This window comes from Platichthys flesus, chromosome 9 (genome assembly GCF_949316205.1).
Source record: "Platichthys flesus chromosome 9, fPlaFle2.1, whole genome shotgun sequence".
Classification (NCBI taxonomy): Eukaryota; Metazoa; Chordata; class Actinopteri; order Pleuronectiformes; family Pleuronectidae; genus Platichthys; species Platichthys flesus.
The window spans coordinates 18257403-18275391 of record NC_084953.1 but is presented as its reverse complement, the minus strand read 5'-3'; the positions used below and the strand labels follow the sequence as shown (position 1 = coordinate 18275391).

The window sequence follows — 17989 nt, the reverse complement described above, 5'->3', positions numbered from 1 at the left end:
TCTTGATGTGTGGAAAGCTACTTGTAGAGTTTGGATTACAACAGCTACAAAAATGATACTGCTGAGTTTGGTGATGACCTGCCTTTTTCACCGGCAGCTATGGGTAGATTTCAAATTTGATACCATAGATCACGCATATAAAGATGGAAGACGACAGCTCCCACAAGTGAAGTCAAATCATTTCGTGTTCTCCCTGGTGGCTGGCTGAAGTATTTGTCTCAAACCCTGTCTCCTCCACGTTAGTAAAAATGAGGGGAAACGCCATGATTGACAGCTGAGACTGACTTGTGATTGGTCAAGCATGTGTATTGGTGAGACCTCGATACTGCAGCTCCATCTCTTGGTCTCTGGCTCCAAATACTGAAAAAAACAAGATACCAGCAAATGTATCTAGGACATTTTGGCCTCATTTTTGAACAGCCACAAAGTGCAGATGCGTTATCCATCTTTATACACAGTCAATGTCTGGCACAGAAGGCTGTTCTGCACGACTTTTAATAACCTAGTGATCGCCTGACTTTGCATCTAACAATGTTCTCTGGGCTTCAACAGATTATTAATAGGTGTCAACATTCTAAACTGGTTAGAAAGATCAACAGTATAGCTGCTAAACATTAGGTTATCAGCGCTGTCACTGTGAGCAGGTAGCATTTAACTAGCATTAGCTTGAGCACCTACCATAGACTGTTTATAGAATGTTTTTTAAACTAAAACTCAACATCTTTAAACAAACACATTTCGTTATAACTCAAATAAAAACTTGTGTAGAAGTGTAGCTTCACAGTTGCTAGCGTTTCTTCATACTCTTCTACCGCATTTCACACTCATCCCCACAAATATCAGTCTGCAAACTAGGACATCAGTGTCATTCTGCTAAATAGCCTCACTGCAATCTGTCACATCATGATGCTTAATGTAATGTAGCTTGAGAGTGAGAAAGGAAACGATTCACAATGGAACAACAAATAATACTGACTGAATAGCTGCAATTGAGCTACATTTTCCAGTCCATCATAAACCACTTTCTGGAAAATCTTTTCCAAGATACAAAGGGCTAATAATGCAAAAAAAAAAAAGTACCACATTTATAACACAGTCACACGTTTTTCCAAGTAGGAAACTTGTTTAATAAAGACGATAAAAATCATATTTAGTCTTAAAGCTGAATAGTATCTAATCTTTAATGATTACAATCAGAAAAGAAGAAAATATTATAAATACCCCCCATAGCCCGTACCATGTACCGTAATTACATGCTGTTAAGAAATCACTCCAATATTGTATAAAAATCATCAGGATAAGTGACTAGATGGTAATTTCCACCTATAAAGCATCTATCGATACATATAAAAATAAGTCTCATAAGCAAAATAAATAGATGCACCTGAAGACTGCTTCATCCAGTCACTATGACAGGGATTTTGTCCTTCATCTCATGCTGTGTTCAAGTGTTCTTCATAACAAATATGAACTGGGAATGATGCTATCATATGGTGCAAACAACACTAAACACTTCATCTTATTCATTCATTCATCTTTTGGGACAGGACAGTCAATTTCAGGAACACATGCACGTGACATTTGTTATTGCACAGCGATTAAACTAAAGTTCAAGAAGTTAAGAGACAAAGGCAGGTTGGTCTTTGGGTTGTCTCTCTTCCTCTCATTCTTTAAACTCCGTTTTTCACCAGCTCATGGACTCCATGTTCATCGATCATCAGCGTGGGATGAAACTCTCGTCCTTTCACCAACTCTTCAAGGCCCTTAAAGAAGTACAGACACCATCAGGTCATTGTTTGGGGTTGTACAGACCACATCTGGAGATTCTATTTCATACATCAGACACTGCCTCCTTACCTCTCCCCCGTAGGACACCAGAGGGCAGACCTCACATTTGATTGGCAGGTCTGTTCCGTCCTTCAGGCTGCGTTAGAAGAGACAAATTAGGCGACGATCGAAGATAAAAGGAAACAGAATGAGTGATTGTCTCCTTAAAGAAAGGGTAGAGGGACAGTAGCGGAGAGAAGCAGCTGTGAATCCTGGACACAGCTGTTCTTCGACAGCAGCTTGTGATTAGAGTTCAAAAGGCAAAGAATCAGAGTTTCATCATTCCCAAACACAACCGGTGATTAGTCCCTCTGTAACAGACTTCCTCTAGAAGAAAACACATGAATTACAGGTAATATGAATGCCTCTCCGCCCAGTGCTTTTGGTAAACTGGAGGAACTTTGCACCACATTACCGTCACTCAGATTGTTTATTTCTAGATAATCATTACAGACGACAATTACTAATCACACATCAGGTGTTTCAGGTGTTCGGCTGAGCGGCCACCCACATAGCTGTATCATGAGAGTAAAGGAAAAGCTGAATGATCAGGGAAGAAGCACACCATAAACAGTCAGAGCCCGATTAACATTCATGGATTCCATGAATGTTTCTGAAGCACATGCTCACTTATTTCAGTTTTCAAAACAAGCAGGTGGACTGACACTCACAGGAAATTTAGCAAGAAAGGTTCTGCGGCCCTTGTTTAACTATTTCACACAGTAATAAAAGCTTTCTCAGCGACTGCAGAGTTGTTACAGTTTGCCATAAAGTGTGACAGGAGCCCATTAACCAGCATGCAATACATGTTGTGCATTAGTAGCAACCATCTGAGGGGAAAATACATGTCAGCAGGTCATTATGACTGTATATCATCTAACCAGGACGCTTAGAGCGTTGCGTTTTCAGTTGTTTAAAGGGATCCTCGCTGTCATTTACTTCATCACACGGTGAAGATACTGAAAAATGGAGGCTGCCTGGAATCTCTCCATGCAGGTTCCTCCTTTTCAGTGGTAATGAAGGAGAGGGGACATCAAGGATCAGTAGTAGCGTTTACACGACTAAGAGAGAGGGAAAATAAGAGCGAGAACCCCGTCACCATGCACTCAGAACTGCAGGGGGATAGTTACTTTCTGTTGCCAGCATCTGTGACACTGCCTGCTGCTCCGTCTCTGGAAACATTGCATGGGACACACAGGTGCAGGACCAAGCAGGAGGGAAGGGGAAGTGAGAGTGTGAGGCTAAAATAATATAACTTCTCAAAAAAAAGCCAAATGCATATAAAACAAAGTGTGGCGAGTGTTTGGAAGGTGAGGAGGAGCACAAGGAACCTGGAACACGTTTTTTTTTTCACATTGTGTGAGTGTGAAGGGACATGACATTTGTGATGGTGTGTTTTAGCCGACTGGCTATGGTCACCTGGGTATGGCAGGCACGCGTCTGCCGTTCTCGTCGATGAAGTGGCCCCCAGCGTTGAGAACCCAGCGGTGGTGGAGGGAAATGAGGGCGTGTTTGGCTGTGGAGGGTGTGTCCTTTCCATCCTGACTGTCTGCATTCTTCAGCGGGGAGAACTCATCCTCCCGCAGCACTTCATACACAGCAAACGTCCTATTGGAAAGACACAGAGGCAAGATACATCAGACGCTACTATTAGATGACAAACTATAACTTATAATATTATACAAGGAATTTATTCTCCAGTAGTTCCTGTGGAGCTGTTTAACAGCTAAAGGAAAGATTGTGTCTGTGCAAGACAAATTTCAGGGATGAACAAAATGCTTCTGAAATAAAAGCAGAGTTGTCATGATTATGAATCCGGACTGTTTATTCTCGCCTCTTTAATGAAGAGTGTTTTCAGTTTTGATTATAACCTCCCTGTGTATCGTGTCCATCACTATGTACATGTTTGTATTCGACCCGTACCTGTGTTTCACGGTGTCCCATTCTGTTTCCTACTCTTTGTTTCTTTCTGTGTTAATGTTTTCTCCATGTCTTCCGTTTCCTGTTTTATTTTGTAGTTTCTGCTCCTTGTGTTGTCCGGCTTGACTTCCCGCCTTTGTCCCGTTTCCAGCCCTTGTGATTGTCTGCACCAGTCCTAATGTCTTCCACCTGTGATCAATTGCCCCTGCCATCCCTGTGTATATAAGTTTCTGTGCTTCCCTATATCCGTGTTGGTTCGTCCTCAACCAGCTCTGAACAGGGCCAGTGAAACTTGAGACCAAACAATACTGGGGGAGGAACAGAAAACATATGGGGCCTTTTTAAAATTAGGCAGCAAAGGGTTCCAGCCCATCTGGATTCTGCTGGAGGGGCCAGTCTGCCAGTCCGAGCACAACTCTAATCCATCTCCTCTGCAACACAGAAAACCATTCCTCCTCCCCTCTGCTTTGTAATATAGCGAATAAACCTTGAAGCAAGACCGAGTTGTCTGCAGTGTTTTTCCATCAGTCAATCATTACGGGAATCCTTTCATTAGATGTAAAGTTCTATTAGTACTGGCATGACTCAGAGCTGATGTCATGTAACAGGGGAGGAGGTGGAATGAGTGAACAGCTCATAAAACCTCCATCCTCCTGCAGAGAGCTTGGCAGGCCGGGGCTGCTGGACCCGGCCACGGAGCAACGGCATGACTGAGGCTGGTGGATATAGATCAGGACTGGAAAAAGGGGCTGGTTCATGTGTGAAGGAACAGATCAAGGACCAGTCAAACCCCGAGCTTGAAGGATTTCCAGAAGAACATATGCAATTAAGCTGCCTCTCAAAGGGAGCATAAGATGTTCATTGTATTGTTATTACTTTAAGGCTTTTACGTCTGAGGTACGATGCCATTGGCTGACACTGTCAACCATACACTCACTCTGTGAAAAAAATGCACTGTAACTCACTTGGCAAACTGGAAGATGTCAAAGACAAACTTTTCCATTTTAATCCCATTTGGTTTGTCTGGTTTGATTAGATGACCCTGTGAATCCACAAATGGGATTTTCTTCTGGGCCACGTGGTGCTGCAGCTTTGGCTCGTACTTCCTGATCAATAGAGAGACATTTTTGTATTATTTATGCACATTTACTGTATAATGACAGCGAGCTACTCTTCGTGCTAGAGGCAACCAGAACGACAGAACAAGAGTGGGTAAGCATTTGACTTACTGCACTACGTCTCTGAGGAAGGGAAAGCTGAAGAAGTGATTGGCCACGTTTCCCGCATTGAACATCAGTCGACCGTCGGAGCTGCGCTTCTCAGCCGTCGCCAGGGTGATCTCACTGTACTCCACCACCTGGTAATGCCCGTCCACCTTGCAGACCACACCGACGGCCTCTGTCGGATTGGTTTTCTCCACCACCTGGAAAATGTTTGTCGAAGAAAAAAAAAACAGAACTTTATTGTACCAGTAGGAAATTTCCCTCTGTGAATTTTTTTAATAAAGTTTAATACTAAACATATATTTTAGCCTAGGTGGTGTTAAACACAATGGACAGGGGGACAGAGGAGTGTTTGAAACTGTGGTGCTTTCTGCCTGAGGGGAGGAGCTTGTAGTCCGAATACAGGACGTGAGTTGGTTCTGAGACAATTTACCCAATATACAAATACCTAAGTGTCATGGGCAAGACACTGAACCCACAAACTACCCCGGAGGGCTGTACTGTCATTGTGTGTATTATTTGTGATAGAGAAAGTGCTGTGAAGAGCTCTGACTGGTGAATAAGCTCGTGGAATACAGTGCATTCACTGTATCATTGAACTATTCCCTGAAGTAATCAAGTTATTGATATTTGGCTTGTGACGTTGCTCTTCAGAAACTTCCACTTTCTACAGCAGCACATTAAAGCCTGCACGGCAAGAAAAAATCCCTCTCCTCATCTGTTGGGTCATAATGACAGAGCGGAGTCCTGATGAGGGGGTTGGTGAGCGGGGTGGGGTGAGGGGGTAGGAGGGGGTGGTGGTGAAGCCACATGAACTGTAGTGGGGCTTAGATATTTATGACGGGAGGGTGGGACGCTCTCGCTCTGATCCCTCCATCTCTGCTTCACCGCACAACTCATAATGTCAAACAGGAGCAGGGTCTGGATGATCTGCAGTTAAATATTTCAATATTTTCTGTATTAGCTGGAAATATGGGGGAAATACTCAGACTGAAAAACATATTTCACTGTGGTATTGCTAAGAAATATCGTGCCTAGAAACAGCTAGACTGACTTCAGGCGCACAAATCTTTCACTTTAAACTTTCAATTGCCATGAGAATGGGGAAACTTGATTTGACTATTTTCATGAAGTTGCCAGACAACACATCCTATTGCCCAAGCAGGGGATTATTATTATTTTTATGGACAATGACAACTATATATTTTGACTTTTTGAGACAAAGTCTCATTTGCCATCCCTCATTTGGTTATAAAGCATTTTTCCGAATGGTTGCAGGTCTGTTTTTTATTCTGGCAAATACTGAAAAAACGTTTATAACAGGAGACCCAACTACTGATCCACAAGCCAACCAATGAGCTTCATCCAGCAATTTGTTTTTCAACATTAGTTGAATATTTTCCTCCTTTTCCTCTAAGGTCGTTGTTGCTTTTGACCAGTCATGTATCGCCTACTCCTTGGTTTTTCCTATAGTCTGAATATAAAGATGAACAACACGCTATTTTTATGTTTAAGTGCTCATTTAGACCAGTGAACCCTGACCAGAGACCAGTGAACCCTGGTCTAAATGAGGTTAACCCTAACCCTAACCCTAACTTATCATTTGTTGCCATATAAACTTATACATAAGAAACTTAATCGACAGCTGAGATTGACTCTGTCGAGCCATCCCCTAATCGCTACTGAACAGACTCTGGCTCCTAATGTGCAAGATGGCAGCATTCACATCCAGGCTATTTTGGCTTCATTTCTGGAAAGTGGGGGGCAATTAGAGACGTGTCCTTTATCTTTATATACAGTCTTACCTAACAACAAAAATCTTTAAAGACATGGAATAACACATATTACCACCACCAGCACAAGATCGTAACTATTTTACAAAGGCTTCACAAATACAGTTGAGCTCACTACTGTAATTCTGATAAAGTATGAAGAGTCGCTAAAACCTCATGAGAAACTACCTTAAGTCAAACAGGTCTTGTAAAAAGACAGATAGTCAGACAGTTCTTCCAAATAGAACAACAGTATCAAATACAGGACATGATTTTAATGTTGCTTTATACAAAGTAAGACAGAATAGATGATGTTAATCTTTAATGATGTTTACCTTTATTATTCTACTATAAAGAGAAGCATGTGTTGCTTTGCATCGCATTTCTACATGAACTAAATATATAGAAGAGGACTAATCATTGTAACTACAAATTTCAAAAGATAGTTTTGTGGATGGATCATCCTCATAAACTGATCTGATTCGTGAGTCGCCTACCAACTATTCATCTATTTATGTACAGTCCAGGGGCTGATACATGTTATTAGCCAAAAAGAAATGAAAAGATTTGGGGAAAAAACTAAGAAAAGTAGTTTATTTGCTAGTGGAAAGTTCTATAGTCCAACCCCTGCACCCTGAAAAGTCCTTTTCCTTCCCTGAATTGAGACCACACTCTGTCCAAACAGATAGTTTAGGAAAATATGCCAGCTTCTTAAAAAAAAACACTAGTGTTATCTGAGACTGTGATGAAAAATGGTGATGATGAAGATTTTGGGCTCATTTACTCAAATTTCCTAGAAAGCTGTAATGAGTTTATTGCCTAAAAGACCACAGGAAGAGACAAACGGGCCTGTTACGCCACCCAGTGGTGCAACAATGGAAGGTGCAGCTAAGCAGAAACCTGGCAGTTAATTCATTGTGTGAGCAGACTGACCACACCTCCTAATGCATGACTGCCACACATGCACACGGACACATAACTCTATTCCAATCGCTCTACAGCAAAATTAGCCTCCCTGGAATTTATACACGACTGATTGATCAGACTGGATCACGTTCAGTGAATGCTGATGTTCTTTGGTCACCTGCACTGTGCACTAACTACACACGTCAGTATTTGAATAACTAGAATAATATTACCATTGAATACATGCATTCTTATGATGACTTCCTGGTCTGATAAAAGGTAAGTGAGGTTATCAGTGTAAAAGGCGCAAAAAAACAAGGGCTCATTGTTCAGAACAACTTTATGGCTGGACCATAATAAGTCTGCTTTAATGTCACGCTTAGTTTATCTTGTTTTTCTTAAATTGGAGCCTGTAGTGTGAGAGCATGACTTTTTATTGGCATATAAAACTCTTACTAAAGACCTGTTTGTTATCACAGAGATAGATATAAAAGTTAATACGTTATGCAGCCTCATAATTTAGATACCGTGGTCTTCCAAAGTAACACCATTAAATCATAACATTAAGATCTTTAAAATCTAAACCATATGATAATTGTGTTTCATACATAAATAACACTAATTTATCTCAAAACTCTTTTGAAATAATAACTGAGACTGCAGAGATCTCAAATCAGAAATGCAATAGGCAGCTACAGAGAGAAAAAGCAGGATATTTATGTGTGACCAACCTTAGCTCCACAATCTGCTCCCTTCTGCACACAGAAACCCACAAAGGTGGGATCTGCCACTTTGACCAGGATGTTATCTACACAGTACACATGGATGAACTGAATCCCCCTGCGCTCCATGTCCTCCATGATGCCCTGGTTCCCCAGGGCTCTGTAAAGACCCCCATTCCCATCTGAAACACAAGCACAGAAAGGCTTTAAAAAAAAAAAAATGAACTAAGGGACACTCACTTACTAAAACCAAAATCACAGATAATGAGGGAGTTTACCAGGGGCCATGGAGAGCTTCCCTTTGCTCTCAAGGATGATTTTGCCATTGTAGTCCATGGCGGGAAGCATGCCCTGCTGAAAGAAGACGATGTTGCTCTGCTCCAAGCCAAAGTATTTGTGTCTCGAGAAGAAGTCCTTGGTGGACTCCATTGTCCTTCCGCTGGTCATGATGTACCTGAAGTTAAAAGAGAAGTAACATGGCACTATTTGATCTCCTTTCTATTTTAAATCATATATACAGTAAAACAGTACAGCTGTGGGATACCCAGTATGTTTAGTAAATCAAAATCTTCTTCAGAGCCTATTCACAAAAACAAGAAGCTGACATCCCCCGAATCCATCTATGTGACTTATAATAAACTTCTTTACAGAATCAGACTTTATGACATAAGCTGCAGTTACTGTTACACCCTGTTAACTCTTCCTCGCTTCATAAGGAAACGTGTCTGTTTCCAGTAACACAACCCCCTCGATTGAGCTTCCTTTTACCATCACAGTGATCTGACCCAGTTAGACAACATGTATTGTTTGGTTCTCATAATGAAGAAAGAAAGAAGAGTATTTGGGGGATTGGATGTGTTCATTATTCTTAAATAAAGCTGCATCTGAAAGGCACAGTAACTAATCTGTTTTCATCCAAAACCTCACAAACCATGACAACATGTCTTACCAGGGTATACAGCACTTAATTTTGTGCTGCTGCTCCGCCAGCTGTTGCAGCTTCAGAATGCGTTCGGCCTGGATCTGAAAGAGGGTTTTGTGTGACGGCAGCCCCACATCATACATGCCTTTGGGGTAAGAGACCCCCAGTCTGGTTCCTTGGCCCCCAGCCAGCAAAAGGGCTGCCACTTTACTCTGAGAGATGTGGTGAAGACCTGAGGGGGCCAGAGGACAACAGATTGAACTGTAGTAAAGAGAAGAGATATGGCAGTGAAATATGTTGATATACTTGATGGAATATGATCCCAATTGACAATATCTAATCTGTAGTGATGGGCATAGTGCAGTTTTGTGAAAACATAACTGATAAATAACAATAAACAGAACTAAAAGTATAAATAATGTTTACTGACGCACCACCCAACATTTTATGATCAGTCCTCCAGGACTTAGGTAAGATGATATTTGAAAAGCCATGAACTGAAATCTAATAACCCTGACCAAGCCTGTGACTGGCTTTATTGTGGTCCATTGGTTCAATGGTTTATATAATCTCTTACGTAAACTGCTGATCAAGACTTAATATCCACACTCTTTCTACTTGAGGTCATTAAAAGACAAGGTTTATATCTATCTTATGTCTATGCCCATTAAGGCAGGTCAGGTAGACTTTGATTACCCTCCCAAATCTACACACACATACACGCACACACATGTTCGCACACACCACACCCAAGTCCCAACAGAGCAGGATGACCTCATGAACGAGGGTCAGGCAAAAACTCCTTTTACGTCAGGGCCCAAATCAATACCAGATGTTCCCCTATGCTCACCACCACTGTCATCACCCCCAGGAAAAAAAAGGGAAAATCCAACAGTCTCAGTAAAAGTGGTCAGACCCCCACTGCAAGGGGGGGAATTGCGCAAAACATAATGAACAACACAAGCAGACATACTCATATTTCAGATCTATGAAGGAGAGGGAGGCTGAGAATTGTTTTGTGAACCACAGAGAGGACAAACGGGGAGTTGCTGATGTTCTGACTCAACTAGGACTGAACGATAAGCTCCTACATAGGTGATTAAAAAAAAGGCTGTAATGAGGGCCTACCTCTGGAATTTCACATTATCAGAACGCTCACTGAGCCATCTCAACATCATAGCATTTGGGTTAGCATGTGATGTTTAATCCTCTCTTCCCCTGTCTTACCTCAATGTTTGAAAGTCGTGGCCTAGGGGATAGAGAGGGTGTTCTGCAACAAGAAGGTTGCCGGTTCGAATCCCAGTCTTTCCCATCTGCATGCCTAAGTGTCCTTGGCAAGATACTGAACCCCTAAATGGCCCCTCATAAAATGTTGAGTGTTCTTAAAATGTAAGTCGCTTTGGACAAAAGCGTCAGCTAAATGACATGTAATGTAATGTGTATGCTCTAAACAGGTAAGACCGGTTTACCAACTATAATTGCTCATAGCTCTCTCTCCTACTGAGAATGACATTGTCACACACCCAATAAAAAGTAAATAGAGCCAAAATAAGATATTTTGTGTCCTTGTGACTTAAACCACTCTGGCCAAATAAATCCTCACCTGCTTGCTCCCACTCTTTGAGACTCCCCCTGTCCCTCGACACACTCCCCAGCACCTCCCGGGGCACCGGCTCCATGCGGGCGTCCATCTTCTCGTGCTTGCTGCTGCTGGACACCTCCATGGCGTTCTTGAAGAACCCATTGATCTCTTTAAAGTCCATTCCTTGCAGGTCATGGGTCAGGTTGGCCTGCTGCTCAGGGCTCAGCTCGCCCCAGAACTGCAGGAGGTGAGACTGGCCGGCTTCGGCCAACCTCTGAGTGAGTCCGCTCACACTGGGGTCCATGATGGATGTTGGTTTTGATTAACTCTGTAACCACACGGAAACACAGATGAGGACATGGGATGTGTGTCTGATGATTCAGACACTGATTTAACCAGCTATGATCATTTTTAGAGGGGAAACACCACAAGTTCACTCGTGATGAAAAGAAGATGATTGGCCACGCCAACTCAACACACCAGTACTGAAGGAAGATGAAGTTTGGGTGATGGCTATTCCTTTTGTTTTTTTGCGGTTGAGTTCCTCGGCTGAAACTTTGAAGCACATCATTTCCTACAGTCCTTGCTATTAAACAAACAGGACTGGTGACAACACCAAGCCCAGGCATCGGCATCTTGAACTGGGAGTGTTCATGAAAGGCTGATTACAAATTAACCTTGGAATGTTGATTCGTAATCAACCTTCCAACCTGCTCTACCAGGAAAAATCAAGCAACCACTGGAGGGGGAATGGGATGGTGGGGGCTGCAGCTGCTTCTTCTTTGAAGGGACACAATCCAGAACTGATGGATATCCTCACATTTGTCTGAGCTTTTGTTTTCATCGCTGTCTCATCGGTCCATTCACTGGACAACAAGCATATTGAAATAATAATTTTTGTTTATAGTTAAAACAAAAATTATTATCAGAACTAAATACAGATATAAAAGTCATTACAAATCCCCCGATTATGAACAGCACACACACATAATATCCTTCACTTCTAGAAGGTATCCTCACGTAAACTCCTCTCGTTACTGTATCATTTCAACACTTCACTTCTCATTTCAATCAAATGTATATTGCTGTTTACTTCTGTGAGTAGCAGTGACATGTTCCTGTTCTCGGGACGGGTGAGAGGAGAGAGCCGCCAGACACAATCATGATATAATGATGGATTCATTTCTTCGATTAATAAAAACCCTTGAGACATCAAGTTCCCACGAGGCAGTGTCGACTCCACCACATACACGACATGTACGTGTGAGCAGGGAGGACTCCGCTGTCAGCGTGGTGCGATGAATGAAACATAAGATGATTAAGGACGATACGAGCTCCACGGTGCTGGAGAGCTGTCAGAGCTAAGTCCCAGCATCGGTCAGTGTGGTCCGACGATGGATTCAGCACGAGCAGCGCGAGCAGCTCTGCGACTGTTAACCACTCCGTAAAAACATCCAATATGAGATTAAATATTAAACTCACCTCACAGACGCTCCTCCGGTGTGAGGCACCAGTAATGTCTGAGCCGAGTTTACTTTGTGCTGCTGCCGGCGCCTCCCACCCGGACTACACCTCCCGCTACGTCGCATCTGACGTGGCACTGGCGACGTTGCCGAGGGACGCGGGCGTGCTGCCTTCAAGTGCTCCTCGTACATTCAACGAGCCGAGTGCATTTTGAGCGCATTTCCTACGGTGGCCGAGAGAGGCCGACGCACTGCGAATTAAGAAAACGCATGCAAACAGCAAAGACACGTGCAAATTGTTAGGGTTTCAAATTTGAGCTAGTCTGTGTCTGACTGAACTCTTTTTTCTAAAGATAGGAGGTTGGGGCATGAACAGTTTGGGCCAGATAAATGGCCTTCACACACATGATTAATAATAACCTTTGCCTTCCTAGAGTTTAATCTTGAAGTTTGCTAGAAATGTGTGTGCGTCAACAAGTGTGCAGCCAATCCTAGATGCAGCCAATCCCCCACATTGGCTACTTGGAACTGAAACAACTGAAACAAAACCCCAATTGGGTTAACTAGTTATCAGAGAAGGATTCAAATCACAGGAGGCACAAATGAAATTGATGTCCATCACCTGCAGAAAACAGTCTCCAGCTCATACTGGGTCAGCCCTATTTGAACCGTTGGATGCAAGTATGCCAAATGACAAGACAACCCTCAAAAGAAAAAAGAGAATGGGGAAGTAAAATCAGTAGCCTAGGCTGCAGTAGCTGAGGCAAAGAGAATATTCAGAGATAAGATGGAGGAGGAGCTTGCCCAACACTCGAAACAACTAACTGACCAGTGCCATGGCCTTGCTCCAGTTAAGTGCCGTGAACTGGCATTTGAATACGCAGAGAAAAACAATCTCCCTGTTCCTGCCAATTGGACAGAGAAACAATGTGTGGGTAAGCTAGGGTGTGCAAGAGATCCCATGAATCATAAAAATCATAAATGTGCTTAATTGACCAATCCCCATGATTCTGTTACTAGTTTGATATTAGTTTTGGAATGTGTGGTTGACAATCTAGCTGTCAGGATTTTAACTATTATAACATGTGTTGTTATGATAGTTTTAAAGTGGAAACAATAGGTGGATCACTTAATCCCCTTGATTTCTCGGGTCTGTTTCACTTTATCCCTAAGCTGGGGTAAAGTGAGACACAAGACCACATTTTTTTAATCATATTTTCCCAGCCCTTTGTGCTGAAGACATCCTGATCCTTTCCATTGCTAGGAAACATCCTGAATGTTAATTCCCCTAATGGGAAATGTGTAAATTTTACCGATATATCATTTTAGCTCGCCTAGAGGGGAGCAAATGTAAAAAATATCTCACATTACCTGATAAAATCTCTATTGTGGGAAAAATTTAAAAAACATTGCTGAGCTACGATCATTTCTAGGCTTTGTAACATTACAATCTGTTAATAAGACAAACAAATGTACATTATAGCATTATTTTTTATTTTATTATATATAACATTTACAAAAATATAAGTTGAAACAGTAATCTAAGAGAAACTGTGGCAATGGAGGTTGGCTCCGGGGTCTCCCAACAACAGACAGAGATGAACATTCCCCGTTTCAGCACGTTAATTGAAGAACAGCAAACATTAACACAACAAAACATAAGTTGTCGATCAGTTTCTGCCTGTCATGAAAGCACAGCTCTGGCGTGTGTCTTCTCCTGCATCTCTGTGTCTCTCTACATGTATCAAGGGAGACTTCATTGGACAACTAACTTCAGCTGTGTCAATCAACTCTCCTTGGTTACCCTGGATGGGCTCTGGCGAACTACTTCCACAAATCTTTTATTGTTTTTACACAGTCTAAAAGTGGTAAAGACGTAGAGTGATTGTTTCCATTCCATCTTTAGTTTGGTCTGAGTCTCACCTTTCTAGGACAGCAATGTCCTCAAACTTCCAGACCTAGATTGAGTTATCTCTCTCCCTTTCTTCTTCTCCTCCAGAGCCTGCTTGGTGTTATTTAGAGACTCAAGGAGGTGGGACCTCTTCTCATGCTGGGGTTGGCAGTAATGTGACTTTAGATTTCTTTTGAAAGTTTGCCGTCTGGTCCTTTGTTTTCCGAAAAGCCTTTGCTTTGTTTGTCCATGCAGACTGTGTGTGAGATGAAACAGCATTTGCTAGCGAAGACAGAAAAGGCAGAGATACGTTTTTGTGTGGTTTGCCTTGGTTGTTGGCTTGATCCTTGTTAGGATAGACTGGTCCCAGGTTGTCGGCTTGATCCTGGGGATAATAGACTGGTCCTGGGTTGTCGGCTTGATCCAGGTGATAATAGACTGGTCCCTGGTTGTCAGCTTGATCCTGGTGATAATAGACTGGTCCCGGGTTGTCGGCTTGATCCGGGTGATAATAGACTGGTCCGTGGTTGTCGGCTTGATCCGGGTGATAATAGACTGGTCCCGGGTTGTCGGCTTGATCCTGGTGATAATAGACTGGTCCCGGGTTGTCGGCTTGATGCAGGTGATAATAGACTGGTCCCTGGTTGTCGGCCTGATCCTGGTGATAATGGACTGGTCCAGGGTTGTCGGCTTGATCCGGGTGATAATAGACTGGTCCGTGGTTGTCGGCTTGATCCAGGTGATAGAAGACTGGTCCCTGGTTCTCAACTTGATCCGGGTGATAATAGACTGGCCCCTGGTTGTTGGCTTGATCCGGGTGATAATAGACCGGTCCCGGGTTGTCGGCTTGATCCGGGTGATAATAAACTGGGGACTGGTTGTTGGCTTGATCCGGGTTATAATGGACTGGTCCCGGGTTGTCGGCTTGATCCGGGTGATAATAGACTGGTCCAGGGTTGTCGGCTTGATCCAGGTGATAGAAGACTGGTCCCTGGTTCTCGACTTGATCCGGGTGATAATAGACTGGGCCCGGGTTGTTGGCTTGATCCGGGTGATAATAGACTGGTCCGTGGTTGTCGGCTTGATCCAGGTGATAATAGACTGGCCCCTGGTTGTCGGCTTGATGCAGGTGATAATAGACCGGTCCCTGGTTGTCGGCTTGATCCTGGTGATAATAGACTGGTCCCGGGTTGTCGGCTTGATCCGGGTGATAATAGACTGGTCCTGGGTTGTCGGCTTGATTCAGGTGATAGAAGACTGGTCCCTGGTTCTCGACTTGATCCGGGTGATAATAGACTGGTCCCGGGTTGTCAGCTTGATCCGGGTGATAATAGACTTGCCCCTGGTTGTCGGCTTGATCCAGGTGATAATAGACCGGTCCCTGGTTGTCGGCTTGATCCTGGTGATAATAGACTGGTCCCGGGCTGTCGGCTTGATCCAGGTGATAATAGACTGGTCCCTGGTTGTCTGCTTGATCCGGGTGATAATAGACTGGTCCCTGGTTGTCAGCTTGTTCTTGGTGATAATAGACTGGTCCCATGTTGTCGGCTTTATCCGGGTGATAATACACTGGTCCCTGGTTGTCGGCTTGATCCAGGTGATAGAAGACTGGTCCCTGGTTCTCGACTTGATCCGGGTGATAATAGACTGGTCCCGGGTTGTCGGCTTGATCCGGGTGATAATAGACTGGTCCGTGGTTGTCGGCTTGATCCGGGTGATAATAGACTGGCCCCTGGTTGTCGGCTTGATCCAGGTGATAATAGACCGGTCCCTTGTTGTCGGCTTGATCCTGGTGATAATAGACTGGTCCGTGGTTGTCGGCTTGATCCAGGTGATAATAGACCGGCCCCTGGTTGTCGGCTTGATCCAGGTGATAATAGACCGGTCCCTGGTTGTCGGCTTGATCCTGGTGATAATAGACTGGTCCCGGGTTGTCGGCTTGATCCGGGTGATAATAGACTGGTCCCTGGTTGTCAGCTTGTTCTTGGTGATAATAGACTGGTCCCATGTTGTCGGCTTTATCCGGGTGATAATACACTGGTCCCTGGTTGTCAGCTTGTTCTTGGTGATAATAGACTGGTCCCATGTTGTCGGCTTTATCCGGGTGATAATACACTGGTCCCTGGTTGTCGGCTTGTTCTTGGGGATAATAGACTGGTCCCGGGTTGTCGGCTTGATCCAGGTGATAGAAGACTGGTCCCTGGTTCTCGACTTGATCCGGGTGATAATAGACTGGTCCCGGGTTGTCGGCTTGATCCGGGTGATAATAGACTGGTCCGTGGTTGTCGGCTTGATCCAGGTGATAATAGACCGGTCCCTGGTTGTCGGCTTGATCCGGGTGATAATAGACTGGTCCCGGGTTGTCGGCTTGATCCGGGTGATAATAGACTGGTCCCGGGTTGTCGGCTTGATCCAGGTGATAGAAGACTGGTCCCTGGTTCTCGACTTGATCCGGGTGATAATAGACTGGTCCCGGGTTGTCGGCTTGATCCGGGTGATAATAGACTGGTCCGTGGTTGTCGGCTTGATCCAGGTGATAATAGACTGGCCCCTGGTTGTCGGCTTGATCCAGGTGATAATAGACCGGTCCCTGGTTGTCGGCTTGATCCTGTTGATAATAGACTGGTCCCGGGTTGTCGGCTTGATCCGGGTGATAATAGACTGGTCCCTGGTTGTCAGCTTGTTCTTGGTGATAATAGACTGGTCCCTGGTTGTCAGCTTGTTCTTGGTGATAATAGACTGGTCCCATGTTGTCGGCTTTATCCGGGTGATAATACACTGGTCCCTGGTTGTCGGCTTGTTCTTGGTGATAATAGACTGTTCCCATGTTGTCAGCTTGCAACCATCACACCAAAGTGCATTTAGTTCCTTTCCCCAACTAATATTTATAAGATCTCAGCAGCAACAAAGATCAAAGCTTACAAAGACAGCAAACATATCAAAGAGCTCTAAAGGACAGGAAATGTCTTTGTAAAGATTAAAGGACCTCAATGCAGAAAGATTGAGATCCAGTAGATGGCGGTAATGCCCCTTGACATTGATTGCCACCCGCCAATAAACAAAACAAAGGAAGAAGAAGAACAGAATTTAATAAGAATTATAAAGAAGTGACCGATGTATCGACCGAACATCGGTAGCGGCCTATATTCGCCTTGTTTACTGATATCGGCGTATCGGTAATAAACTTGACTTTCAATGATATCATTGGCCGATGTTCATATTTGTGGTAAAACCGCTGGGCACGTGCCGCGGCTGGGGTTGCAGTCGCCCCGTCGCCCTCCTCTCCACCGGAGGCTCGGGGTGCGGCACGCCTCTAGGTTTTTTGGGGGGGCAGGTCCTCGTTCGGAAGTAGGGCCGTTGGAGGGGACCGGGTACGGCGGTCGGAGGCGGCGTTTCTGAAAGCGGGTCGGTCCCTTCTCGCGGATCACCTCAGCTACAGCGCACGATGGGGGAACCCTCCTTTCGCGCGGGGGTCTCCCTCCGGCGGTGCGCCTCGGCTGACAGAGGCGCAGACATTTCATTAAGATCCCAAAGAACCATTTCAGCTTGTGGTAAAATGGGCATAATATGTCTCCGTTAAATAAAGTTTAGTAACATAAAAGATTGTTTCATAAATCTGATTAAATTAGTGCTCATTAAAAGATAAGAGTGATAAAGGGCTGAACAAATTTAAAATAGTGCTTTTTAAATAATGATTGAAATATTTTCCTGGCCCAAAAAGGTGAATGAATATCAACAAAACAAAATAAACAAATATCGGC

The 17989-nt window shown here is 43.9% G+C and overlaps 1 protein-coding gene across 2 annotated transcripts; it reads right to left on the bottom strand.

Annotated features, from left to right (window-relative positions):
• Positions 1 to 1091: 1091 nt before the first annotated feature.
• uap1 (UDP-N-acetylglucosamine pyrophosphorylase 1) lies at positions 1092 to 12492 on the bottom strand. 2 transcript variants are annotated; one of them, XM_062395859.1, is made up of 11 exons: positions 12357 to 12492; positions 10896 to 11202; positions 9320 to 9524; positions 8649 to 8824; positions 8380 to 8552; positions 4977 to 5170; positions 4713 to 4853; positions 3247 to 3435; positions 2958 to 2999; positions 1858 to 1924; positions 1092 to 1763 (listed from the first exon to the last, which is right to left on the bottom strand). In XM_062395859.1, exons 2-11 carry the CDS (start codon positions 11176 to 11178, stop codon positions 1671 to 1673), a joined length of 1563 nt encoding a protein of 520 aa, XP_062251843.1. In that variant the 5' UTR covers positions 11179 to 11202; positions 12357 to 12492; the 3' UTR covers positions 1092 to 1670. The 2 variants fall into 2 exon arrangements, with proteins under 2 accessions (XP_062251843.1, XP_062251844.1); XM_062395860.1 differs by lacking the exon at positions 2958 to 2999.
• Positions 12493 to 17989: the final 5497 nt, after the last annotated feature.